Source organism: Ursus arctos, unplaced genomic scaffold (assembly GCF_023065955.2).
Source record: "Ursus arctos isolate Adak ecotype North America unplaced genomic scaffold, UrsArc2.0 scaffold_8, whole genome shotgun sequence".
Lineage (NCBI taxonomy): Eukaryota > Metazoa > Chordata > Mammalia > Carnivora > Ursidae > Ursus > Ursus arctos.
In genome coordinates this window covers 48161642-48174938 of record NW_026623100.1, presented here as the reverse complement: position 1 = coordinate 48174938, position 13297 = coordinate 48161642, and the positions used below count along the sequence as shown (strand labels likewise).

At 36.7% G+C, this 13297-nt stretch overlaps 1 protein-coding gene across 4 annotated transcripts in view; it reads left to right on the top strand.

Annotated features, from left to right (window-relative positions):
- The window catches only part of RNF103 (ring finger protein 103), an 89671-nt gene that overhangs the window by 10874 nt on the left and 65500 nt on the right, over positions 1–13297 (top strand). For 2 of the 4 annotated variants that reach the window (XM_026481272.4, XM_026481279.4), the window contains 2 exons: positions 1010–1125; positions 4404–6416. The exons of 1 other annotated variant lie outside the window; for it this stretch is intronic. In XM_026481272.4, the coding sequence (XP_026337057.1) occupies positions 1010–1125; positions 4404–5979 (1692 nt within the window). In that variant the 3' untranslated portion in view covers positions 5980–6416. Of the gene's footprint in view, positions 1–1009; positions 1126–4403; positions 6417–13297 lie in introns of those variants that run through there. One more of the 4 variants, XR_008958237.1, reaches the window with a different exon arrangement.

Here is a 13297-nt window from a genome sequence, read left to right as displayed (position 1 = left end):
AACATGAAAATGGCCCTTCCTCCCAGAAAGGACCCCAGAGTATTGTGTTGTAATTTTGAATTAGATAACATCAGTTACATAGCCTTTGTGAAAATAAACTTTGTCTATATACCCTTGGTTTAAAATAAATCAAACAGATGGTTTCGTGAAGACTTTAAACATTTTGGCTTTCCTTTAAGTTCCCATTTAGTTTTTGTGTTTTTGTTTTTAACATATAATTTTGTTTTTTACTGGTATGTCTGTTGAAGTCCTGCCTTCATTCAAAGCAGAAAGATCAGGGAATAAAAGGAAAACATGTTAACAATTAGAAAGGCTAAGAAGCCATGGCAGATTTTGAAGGTTAACTTACAGTTTTTCCTTTTTCCTTCTTTTTAAAAAAATCTTTTACTTCTCCCAATCTTAATTGTGTTTGAAAGCTATTTGCAGATTTGAAGTAGAAGTTCAAGAGTGTAGAATTCATTATGGTAATTTTTTTTTGTATGTTAGAACCTTTTCATGATTGTTAAGAAAAAGCCATAGAAGTAGTAGTATTGGTTTAGTTAAAGCATAGGTTAATAGAAAACGTATGTTTGACTCTTGGCTCCATAATTATACTTTAAAAGGTGAAATTTGAACTCATTGAACCCACATGTGATAATTTCTAGTAAACTTTATTTGGATTATTGTTTAAAATTTTTGGAGCAGAGAAATGCCTCCAAAGGCTATTTTCTTCCTGAGTGACTTATTTCTAGAGAATAGGCCTACAGGGTGGAGAATGTGGCTAGCTTTTTTTATATGGTTTTGATTCCCCCTCAATGTAACTGCCATCGAGTGTGGAAGCTTAGTGCATTGTATTCAGTGTTTTCTCATAGAAGGACAGTTGTTCCTTCTATGAGAATTGCAATGATGATATAACTGGGAACAGAATTTTTTTGCAAAAGATGAAGATGTATTATAGATAATAAGTGGTTGGTTTGACTTCATTTTAGGTAATTAAAGTTTCTTTTTTTTTTTTTTTCTGGGTGAACAGGTCATAGCAAATGACAGAAGTCCCTTGGTTGGTAAAATCCACTGGGAGAAAATGGTGAAAAAGGTGTCAAGATTTGGAATACGAACAGGCACTTTTAATTGTTCCAGTGACCCCAGGTGAGTTGATTAGGCAATTCTTAGAATTTGAGTTCTGACCAGAATTGTCTTAACTAATGAAGACAGTGATATCAGAAGCCTGTTTGAACTGAAAGCTAATTATAATGTTTAGCACACTGTTAGTTACACAGGTGTTTGATTAATAGTTTTTGATGAATTGGCAGCAGTTTTAATTTCTTTCCCTGTGTACTCAGCTTGCCTGGCCCTAATTTCTCTCATTCCCCAACCAAGCAATATAGCTTACAGGGCTAAAAGCCCTCCGCTAGGTCTATTCTCTTTTCTTTGAGAAAGTAGAAAACAAGGTGGGGTGTGTTTGAGGGATTGGAGAGATGGGGGATAGTAAAGAGCAGATGGAGAACATTGGAATTGCAGGAGCTGAGTGGCAAGTAGGTCAGGAGGGCTAATGGTGAGAGTAAAAGGGTAGAGGGCCCGTGGAATAAGCAAAGAAGGGAGAGTGAAGGGAATATTGGAGAGCAAGCCTGGAAGGCCAAGGAGGCCAGTGACCTCATCTGAAGAAACCACATTACATAAACAGAAATACTAAGGTTTCTTTTTTAAGTACTGAATGTCACACAAGAAACTGGAGTAACAAACTCACCATGTTTTCTATCACTTTTAGTCTTCAAATTCTCTAACAGATCTCAAAAGGTTTACTTTAAGAACTAGAGGTTATTTTTGTGGTATTGTCAATCTGGAAGGTTGAACCTTAAAGCTATCACCTAACTGAACTGAAAAGAAAGCACATGATACATTTGTTTTCTTACATGAAGAAACGTATTTACTAAGACCTTCTTTGCCTGTTTTACATGATAAGGTTTTCTGTCAGAAAGATTGGCATTTAATTTATGGCACAACTCAGAAGCCAATATTCTCTGAGGTAGTTATAGAAAGATAAAAAGAATGACCAAGAGTAGAAATGTGTTATCACAAGTATCATATGAAATTTAAAAATTAAATCTACTTAAAGTTATTTAAGATGTAAATAAGGCAATTATCTATTTGACTTGTTGCTTTTGGGGGTGGAGGGTAAAAATAGAATTCATGTCAATGAATTATTACTTTGCATTATACAAATACAGTGTTAAGGGATAGAAGATATTTTCTTTTTAGGAATTCATAATTCTCAAACCATTTCACTTAAAGCGATATTGATATTAGTGGAATCTGAACTGTTAAGGAAGGAAATCAACTCAACAAGAAACTGAATCATGGTCTGTGATTCTGAGTCACCCAGATAGTTTCTCAGAGTCATTACTAACCTTGTCTTTATGACATAACATGTGATCTTCATTTATCTGAAGTTATATCACAAAATTCCTGAGATACAACTAATTGTATTATCATTATAAAACCATATGAGCTATGTTGAGACTTTCAATCTGATCATATAAATGTGTAGTGTGCTTATTTAAATAAAATATAATCCATGCTGGGGCACCTGGCTGGCTCAGTCAGAGGAGCATGCAACTCTTGATCTTGGGATCATGAGTTCAAGCCCCACGTTGGGTGTAGATATTACTTAAAATAAATAAAACTTAAAAAAATATATATATATATACACACACACACACACACACACACACATATAATCCATGTTTACTAAGTAAAGCATAACACATAACACTTATGATTTTATGATTTTTATATCAATATTTTAAATAGCAAAATAAGAAATTGAACATGTATTACCATCCATTTACAAATCTGTAACAAACAAAATACACCTGCATGGTAGATTTTCTTTTTTCCAACTTTATTGAGGTAAATTTACATATCACAAAACTCCACATGGTAGGATTTTGGGAAAAAAAGTACTTTAAAAAAAAAGGGAAATGTTGCACTTACAACTTCTTCTCTGTCATATAACAACTGTTTTTATTTTTCAGTATTTCCTTTCATCTCTCATCTAGTTTTTTAGGGGGAGAGTGATGTCACAAATAATATAGCAAGATTTTGTCCATCTCCAAAAGGATTGGAGTCATGACCACACTGGTTAAATCTAAACAAATGGGGGCACCTGGGTGGCTCAATTGGTTAAGCGTCTTCCTTCAGCTCGGGTCATGATCCCAGGGTCCTGGGATCAAGCGCCGCATCAGGCTCCCCGCTCAGCGGAGAGCCTGCTTCACCCTCTGCCCCTCACCCTGCTCATGCTCTCTCTCGCTCTTACTCTCTCAAGTAAATAAAATCTCTTTTAAAAAATCTAAACAAATGATTTAATTTTAGTTAAATTCTTCTATACTTACTTATCCTCTAACAGAATCTCTTCTTAATCTGAAAACTTACTTTGTTTCATCTGTATTAAATACCCCTCTTCATGATCTTCATTAAAGAGATGAAAGAATACAAAAAAGTATGGGACTTGCACTTTCTTGGGTGAGCTTTTGTATGGATTACTTTGTAACCATGCCTGTGTGCATCAGGTATTGGGTGGGTGCTTGGGTACAGCATGGCTCCTGTCTTCAAGGGGCTTGCATTCAAGTCTGGGACTCGGCATGTAGGATAATCTATTCTCTCTTCGCCCATCTGAATCTAACCACCTTCAAGACCTCATTCAGTTCCCAAACCTTTTGTGAAATCTTCATTCAAACTCTCAGTGATATTCCCCTTTTTGAACTTTTTTTTTTTTAAGATTTTATTTATTTATTTTGAGAGAGAGAGAGAGAGACAGCCAGCGAGAGAGGGAACACAAGCAGAGGGAGTGGGAGAGGAAGAAGCAGGCTCCCAGTGGAGCAGGGAGCCCGATGTGGGACTCAATCCCGGGACCCTGGGATCACGCTCTGGGCCGAAGACAGACGCTTAACAACTGAGCCACCCAGGCGCCCCCCTTTTTGAACTTCTTTTACGTTCTTTAGTAATTGAATATATATGGTTTTATACTTCTGTTTTGTTTCCTTAATAGGATTTTAAATTCCTTGTGAGCAGGAATTATTTTCCTATTTTCTTTTGGATCTTATAAGCACATAATGAAGTTGTAGGTACATAATAGATGCTGAAGTATTTGCTAATTTCCTTGACTAAAGCCTTTTCTTTAAAAAACAAACAAACAAACCAGAAACAAATATGAAACAAAACTACAAAAGGAGAGCTTGCTTTTGTTCTTGTATGACTGCCAGGTATTGGTACTGCTTTTGATTATTTGGAGGTTATTTGGTTTTGGGGAGAGAGTATCTTTCAGTGCCAAAGAAATTTGTTAGGGAGAAACAAATTGTGCAACAGTGAGGATGAGCAAGCTGGCTCATCCACGGGCCTACCTTTGACTTCAGTTTACTCTGTTACAGATACTGCAGGAGAAGAGGCTGGGTACGATCCACACTCATTATGTCTGTCCCACAAACAAGCACTTCTAAAGGGAAAGTCATGCTTAAAGAATATAGTGGACGCAAAATTGAAGTAGAGCACATTTTTAAGTGGATAACTGCTCACGCAGCTTCGCGGATCAAAACCATTTATAATCCTGAACGTTTGAAAGAAGAGTGGAATAAAAGTGATCAATATTGGGTAAAAATATACCTGTTTGCAAACCTTGACCAACCCCCAGCTTTCTTCTCTGCACTAAGTATAAAGTTTACCGGAAGAGTTGAGTTTATTTTTGTTAATGTGGAAAATTGGGACAACAAGAGTTACATGACAGATATTGGTGTATATAACATGCCATCATACATTCTTAGAACTCCTGAAGGAATTTACAGATACGGAAACCACACAGGTGAATTTATATCCCTTCAGGCCATGGATTCATTTTTGCGCTCATTGCAACCTGAAGTAAATGATCTGTTTGTTTTGAGCTTGGTTCTAGTTAATCTCATGGCTTGGATGGACTTATTTATCACACAGGGAGCAACCATAAAGCGATTTGTGGTTCTCATAAGCACTTTAGGGACATATAATTCTCTATTAATTATTTCCTGGCTACCTGTGTTGGGCTTTTTACAGCTCCCTTACCTAGATAGCTTTTATGAATATAGCTTAAAATTGTTGCGCTATTCCAATACAACCACACTGGCTTCATGGGTAAGGGCAGACTGGATGTTCTATTCTTCACACCCGGCCCTGTTTCTCAGTACGTACCTTGGACATGGTTTACTAATCGATTACTTTGAGAAGAAGAGACGGCGCAACAACAACAATGATGAAGTCAATGCCAATAACTTAGAATGGTTATCAAGTCTGTGGGACTGGTACACCAGCTACCTCTTCCACCCGATTGCTTCTTTTCAGAACTTTCCTGTAGAATCTGATTGGGACGAAGACCCTGACTTATTCTTGGAGCGGTTAGCTTTCCCTGACCTTTGGCTTCACCCTCTGATACCAACTGATTACATAAAAAATTTGCCAATGTGGCGATTTAAATGTCTTGGAGTCCAGTCTGAAGAGGAAATGTCGGAGGGTTCTCAAGATACTGAAAATGACTCAGACAGCGAGAGCACAGACACTTTTAGCAGTGAAAAGGAAGTATTTGAAGATAAACAAAGCATAGTTCACAATTCTCCAGGAAGAGCAAGTCACTGTGATGCTGAGGCTTGTTCATGTGCCAATAAATATTGTCAGACCGGCCCATATGAAAGGAAGGGGAGGTCATATGGATCATATAATGCTAATGAAGATATGGAACCTGATTGGTTAACTTGGCCTGCTGATATGCTGCACTGTACTGAATGTGTTGTTTGCCTAGAGAATTTTGAAAATGGATGTTTGCTAATGGGGTTGCCTTGTGGTCATGTGTTCCATCAGAATTGCATCGTGATGTGGTTGGCTGGCGGCCGACACTGTTGCCCTGTTTGCCGGTGGCCTTCTTATAAAAAAAAGCAGCCATATGCACACCACCAGCCCTTGTCAAATGATGTCCCATCTTAACCATGTGCAATTTGTCCTTTATAAGCTTTGAGTATCTTACAGCTTGCCTTTTTAATGTTAGTCACAATGTTTTTGTGGTTTGAAGTTTAGTTTAATGTTAGTGCAGTGACAGGAAATACACATTATGCTAATGTTGATGACAATTACTTGGTTGCCTTGTGTGTCAATTGAATGCATACTTAATTGTAAAAATTTTTATTTACAACATTGGAAATTCAGAAGTTAATGTTTTTTGTAAGCACAAAAGAAGTATGATAGAAATTTATCCTAGCAAGACTTTACAAGGTAGGATCAAATTCTAATGGAATTGAGGCGGTTTCTTATCCTAAATGTTTCCTCCCTTTTTACAATCTCTGTCCAGCACCTCTTGGTTAAATAATGTATGCTCTGAGACATGAAATTAAAACAGACCTATGAAATAAATTATTTTAAAACCAGAAGATTACAGCTTTTCCAATGTTAACTTGTTTTTGATGAGGTGGCTGAATGCTATAGGTGTTTTGCTGGTTTGAATTTCACAGGTAAGTCAGACGTGAGCCTTGATTCATGAGGAAAAACAAAAAGATAAATTATGTTGCTGATACTAGCCAAAGGTGACATTAGTCAGCCTCTTAGCTTGGTTAGCTTTGATGGGAAGGAATTTCATGGTGGGCTCTTTTTTTTTTTTTTTAAGTATTGAGTCGTTTGTGAGTAGTCTATTCATGTAAGTAAAATCAACTATAGCATATTAGCCACACATTGATTACTTATGTTTTTCCTGACTTTGATTTTGAAAAATTATAAGACTACAGAAAAATTGGAAGCAGTACAGTGAGCATCCGTTTCTCTAATTCACCAAGTGTTTATATTTTGTTACCTTTGCTTTATCTTCTCTATGTGTATATTTATCATTTTTCTTTCTTTTCTCTGGTGTTTTGTTTGTTTGTTGCTGATCCCTTTGAAAATAAATTTTAGTCATCCTGATGCGGCTTTACTACTGAATATATCACCATGTATCTCCCAAGAACAAGAACTTCTTTTTTTTTTTTTTTTTTAAAGATTTTATTTATTTATTCGACAGGATAGAGACAGCCAGCGAGAGAGGGAACACAAGCAGGGGGAGTGGGAGAGGAAGAAGCAGGCTCATAGCGGAGGAGCCTGATGTGGGGCTCGATCCCACAACGCCGGGATCACGCCCTGAGCCAAAGGCAGACGCTCAACCGCTGTACCACCCAGGCGCCCCACAAGAACTTCTTTTTACATAATCACCATACCATTATCATACCCAAGAAATTTATTAACGTTGATTCAGTAATATTTAATATACAATCCCTATTTCCCTCTTGCTCCCAAAATATCCTTTATATCTTTATATGTTTTTATCTGATTTTTATTGTAAACCTCAGGCAAGGTTCATGCATTGTGTTTGGCCTTCCTTTCATCCTTTTCTCTAGAGCAGCTCCCTGCCTTTTTTTTTTTTTTTTTATGTCTTTCCTGATAAATTTTTGGAGAGTACAGGCTAGTTGGCTAATAGAATGTTCTACATTATGGATGATATGTACCTCCCATTTAGTATAACATCAGTAGACACTTTGTATTGGTTTGTCCCATCATTGGTGAAGCTAAATTTGTTTAAAGTGATATCTTTCCATTGTAAGATACTTTTCACTTAAGAGGGAACCTGAGAGGCTATGTGAATATCCAACTTTTTTAAAAATTTTAATTCTAGTATAGTTAACATTCAGTGTTACGTTAGTAACCCAATGGTTTTAACATCCACTGGTGATTATTGGTCTAAATCAGTTATTAAATAGGAGTTGTACCATGGGGATTTTTTTTTTTTTTAAGATTGATTGATTTATTTTAGAGAGCAAGTGCGGGGGAGGGGGTTGGGGGGGTTATGAGGGGCAGAGGGGGAGAGAGAATCTCAGGCAGACCCCCTGCTGAGCGTAGAGCCTGACTCAGGACTCAATCCCACGACCCTGAGATCATGACCTGAGCTGAAACAAGAGTCGGATGCTCAACTGACTGAGCCACCCAGGTGCCCCATAACATGGGGATTTTCTAATTGCATCCTTCGTTCTACATTTTTTAGCTGGCATTTGTGTGTGTGTGTGTGTGTGTGTGTGTGTGTGTGTGTGTGAAGAATAGCTATTTTTCCATTTTTCTTACATGCTTTGACTATTACTGGACTTAGTTTCTTTTTATATTCAATGTGTTAAAATTCGTTATTATTTTTGATTTCCGAATCATCCCAAATTTGGTAAGTGGGAGCCTCTCTAGGCCAACTCTTCTGTGCTATTGATATGTCCCTTTCAATCTTGAAATGCTCGCTTTCTGACACAAGGTGTTCCAGGCTCACTTTGTATTTCCCCTGGCCCAGCACTGTGATCAGTTCTGAGTTTCATGGTGCGCTTTTAAAATCTTTTCTTTACTGCTCCTCAAAAGTATTTTCTTACTCTGAATTACTGCTGGGTTACTAGCAGAAACCTTTTTTGTTTTCTTTATGGTAGACAGCCTCATTTTCATTTAATGGAAATATTAAGGGCCAGCTATTAATATTTGGGAGCTCTTTTCAATTTTTAAATAAAAATACAAACACTGCTCCTTATGCTTTTAAATTTCCTTTTGAAAAAAGGCAATCAAGTTATTGTAAATGTTAGTGTTTCCCAGAGTTCTGCCATTGGTCCATGGCTCTTTCATGTTTTACATGTCCAGACAAAGGCCCCTCCCCAGATCTCCACTTTTATATTCAGCCATCTGCTGAACAGCTTCTGCTGGGTGCTTTTCAGTACCTAGTAAAAGACCTTTTCATTGTCTCCTCTACCCCCAGTCCTTCTCTTAGGGTCCTGATTTCAGTTAATGGGTCATAGACCTATAATATTATCCCATTATGAAATGTACACAAAAATATAGACATTTTAAAATAATTAAAATTTCTCCAGTATCCTAGGGCACATCACACTTTGGAGGTTACCACCCTAGAAGATAAACCAATCTCCTTAAAACCAGCTTTCAAGGCCCTTCACAATCTTCCTGCCTGACTTCGTAGAGACATCATCACACTCTGGACTGCTTGTCTCTCCAGGCCCAGGCTCTAGTTTTTCTCAGCTTGGTGCTTTGCTCTCACCTCTCCCTAGTGTTCTCATTTCTTCTCTGGTTTGTCTGGCTAGATCCCACTTTATCCAGAAATTCTACACCTTCCCACCTATCTTTTCCTTCCCCACCAGATTTATAAAGAGACAAACATAACTTTATACTGAAAGTTCAGGCAGCTGTCATCTTACTCAAGTAAGTGATCAAACTTACTATCCCCAACCATGGAGCAGATTGATATGTGCCCTTCTTCTAACATTAGTGATGCCTTGCCCTTTCTTGATATGTGCCCTTCTTACATCCCGCTGATACCTTGCATACATCTGTCATACTTGACTGCACTGTATTAAAACTCTGCAGGTACCTCTTTTGGGTGAACTTGAAGGTATCACCTATGCAGTACTCATCTAAATATCCACAGTGCAGGGCATAAAATAGACACACATTTCGAATGTTAGACATGCAGTAAAGATAAGACAATGAAGTTGGGGAGGAAATAACTGCCAGAGGATCAGATCTCCAGGGAAGCTTGACTCATCCCTTAATTGTTAAGCATAGCAAATAATGCTTTTGTCAGATTTTCCTGGAGGTGGAGAATTGAAGGAAATATTCAAGGTTGACAGACTCTAAACTTGTACTGTGTTTAAAAGAAAGTTTGAATTCGTAGAGCAACCTATTGAATTTAATGAACTAAATTTTCCAAGTATGTGGGCTTTATAGTTACTGAACTCTGGTTAGCTGTAATAGTAGGATACGTGATTGTGTTCTGCTCAGTTTTTCTACAGTCTTCTCTCATGTTTTTGTGTAAGTCTTTAAGGATAAGAGATCCCTGAGGGCAGGAGTAATGCTATAATCTACTGTTGTATCCTTAACATATTAGACCCAGAGTCAACATTCAGTAAGTAATTATTGGCTTAAATTTTTAAAATCTATTTTAATTTTGCCCTTTACCAAACTTTTTACCACCCATCTAGTGTAGGTAGAAAAGATAAAAGAAATTATATTTTTAGTACTCATTAGTACGGACAAAGACATCAATATTTATGGCCTGCTCCAAGACAAAAATCATATATATATATATATTTTTTTTTTTTTTTTTTTTTTTTTTTTTTTTTGTAGTCCCATACTTCTTTTATCTCCAGATTATTTGGGAGCCTGGAAGATTATTCATGTAATCTTTCTCCTTGCTCCCACATTTTTCCCCTTGGCCATTTTATTATTACGTAAAAACTATCCAAGGGACAAAAGATAGCAGAGGTGAAGTGTTGGGTCCTTTTCACTATTGAATTTGATTAAAATTTAGAGAAGAATGGAAATTTAATTGTTAAAATGACATTTTGAATCATCTATGTTTTAGTCATTCTATTCTTGTTCTTGTGGCCAAAATTTAAGTATACTGATTAATGACCAATTTAGGCAATCCCTGCTTAATTTTTTGTGCCATCTTCTCGCCCAAAGTTTTTATTGGTTCATATATAATAGAGCATTTTACTTAATAATATCCCTGTGCAACAGGTAGACAAGAAGGAATCACCACTTAATAGGTGATCGAAATTCAGGACAACCAAGATAGTTAAAGATGTGACTAGGACACAGCTTTCAAATCTGAATGTCTTCAGGGCCCAGTGAAACAGAGTTTGCGTAGGAGTGGTGGGGGCAACAGTGTGTTTGCTCTAACTAAAGGTATTCAAATATTTTTTTAAAAGATTATGTCAGCCAGTGAAAGCTGTGGTGGCTTTTTTAAAACCTCTGGATAAGATTCTATCTTGTTCAAGTCTCTTTCTATCATATTTTCACTTAGAAATAAGTGCATTTGTGGAAAAGACAATAGGAATAGTCTTTTGTTAAAATTACATAATCCCTTATGTTAATGATAAATTGCATGCTTGTTACTGTCAAGTTCTATTAGTTTATGTGATGATGGAATAACAGGTTCTTTATATTATATGCTAAACAAATGGTTCTTGAATATATTCTCATTTACAGTCTGTTTTAAAACACCATCTTAGAATTGACAATACCTAACAATTTATAACATATTTATCTAATAACAAAAATAATCTTAAAAGTAGAGAGGCACGCAGATAGATGTCAAAGGTCAGGTACTACCGGTTTTCTTTTTTTTTTTTTAATTTGTTTTTTCCAACTTTATTGAGGTAAAACTGATACATAACATTCTGTAAGTTTAAGGTGTACAATGTGTTGACTCGATAAATATATATATTGCAGTTTGATGACCATGGTGGCATTAGCTAACACTTCCATCACATCACAAAACGACCTGTAATAACATTTAAGACCCACTCTCTATAATCACAATGCTGTGCATTAGATCCCCAAAACTTACTCATCTTCTAACTGGAAGTCTGTGCTCTTTGACACGCATCTCCCCATTTCCCCCACCCTCCAGTCCCTGGTAACCACCATTCTACTTTCTGTTTCTATGAGTTTGGCTTTTCTGTTCTTTTTTGTTCTTTTTTTGTAGATTCCACATATAAGTGATATCATGTAGTTTTTGTCTTTGTCTGACTTATTTCACTTAGCATAATGTCCTCAAGACCCATCCCTGTTGTCACTAATGGCAAGATTTCCTTGTTTCTTGTGGCTGAATAATATTCCATCGTATATACGTGGTATATACAATGTGGTGGTACAAATGTGGTATATCTACCATATTTTTATCCATATATCTATTGATGAACACTTAGTATTTTCTTATAAGCATCTACTGAATGAAGGGAGAGTCACACAGATGCTTACTCACAATTTATTCTTACTTTACATAGAACTTGAATGAGTTTGGTGATTTAGCTTCCCAATCTATTGAATAGAAGCTACACAGATAGAGACTTTGAAGTAGGAGGTGGAGCCTATTAGAGGCAGGGCAGGCAAAGAAGTCATAGTTACAGTAGTTTGCCAGTAAGAGGTAAAAGGTTTTAAGAAAAAAAAAAAAAGACCCAAATACAAAACAGTAGTTTGTGGCCAGTAAGTATGGTGTCAATTTCCTGAAAGAACATCACTATCCTACTGACAACGATTCTATGTCGTTCAGAAAAACATTTTACCAGTACCATTTGCACAAGAAGTCAGGAAAATCCATCTTATTATATTCAAAATAGTTTTAAAACCATTAAATTTTAAAATGTTTTGAAACTTTAAAACGTTTCAACAAAGTGAAAAGTGTCTGTTTCCTGGAAAACCCATGAGGGAGAAGGGGTGGGAAAGACAGAAATCTTGTTTCTTGCCTCCCTTACAAAAGATAAACTCCTGACCGTCTCACCAATTATCCATAACATGCTGTCAGTCGTAGAAGAGAAAGATGATGTTCGTGTGCAATGTATATTTAGTCACTGTCCCTACCGTTGGTAAAATTCTAAGAGCTCTTCTCATTTGGGAGTGTACTTTGAGACCACCATCTATTTGTTGATAAAGCAGGGTCTGGTGACATATTTCCACATGGGCAATTTACTTGGGGTTTTGTGAAGTCCTTTCACAAAAACGAAGTAGTTGGGTTTCAGACTAGCAAAACAGAATTCTGGTATTTTCAGGGCCGCTTTTGTTTTTATTGTTTAAATGCTCCCCATTTAGTTTTACTTAATTCCTGAGTCAGGTGGCTAAAACAGTAGGTTTCTGGAACAAAATGCCTCAAGCTGACTCCCAGCTTTGTTGCCAGAGGCTTGGGTAAGAGACCCCTCTTGCCAAACACAGCAATATTTTGGGCTTTTAAAGCAGTATTGTTCAAATTATTTGTTAGTATTGAACATGGTGGACTGTGACCAAACTCGATGTATGTTGCTTTGCTTTAAAAGCACTTTATCTTGTCTGATGAGAGGGGAAAAAAGAAAAAGTGTCATTCTTAACAGTTTTCCTGTTTAAAATAATAGAATCTGAGTATCAGAAGCAAATGTAAAGGCTGTTTAGTCCAGTCTTCTGCCTTAATTGAGGTTGTGGATGTCCCTGTCATGAATAAATTGGCACACTCATCGTCTAACAAAAGTCATGCTACATTTACAAAAATCTATAAACCGTCTACCTGCCAGGATCCACAGAAAAGCATGCAGTTACCTGGCAATATAGCCATAGCAGGTGCTGAATACCCAGATTTGGATACATCCCACGTCACCATGGGAAGGAGAATGAAATCAGGAGTTCATCTGTTAAAAAAGCTAGTTCCAATATAACCCCACTCTGAAATATATTATGATATCTACATCTATTCATCAAAATGGCATATATTTAGCCA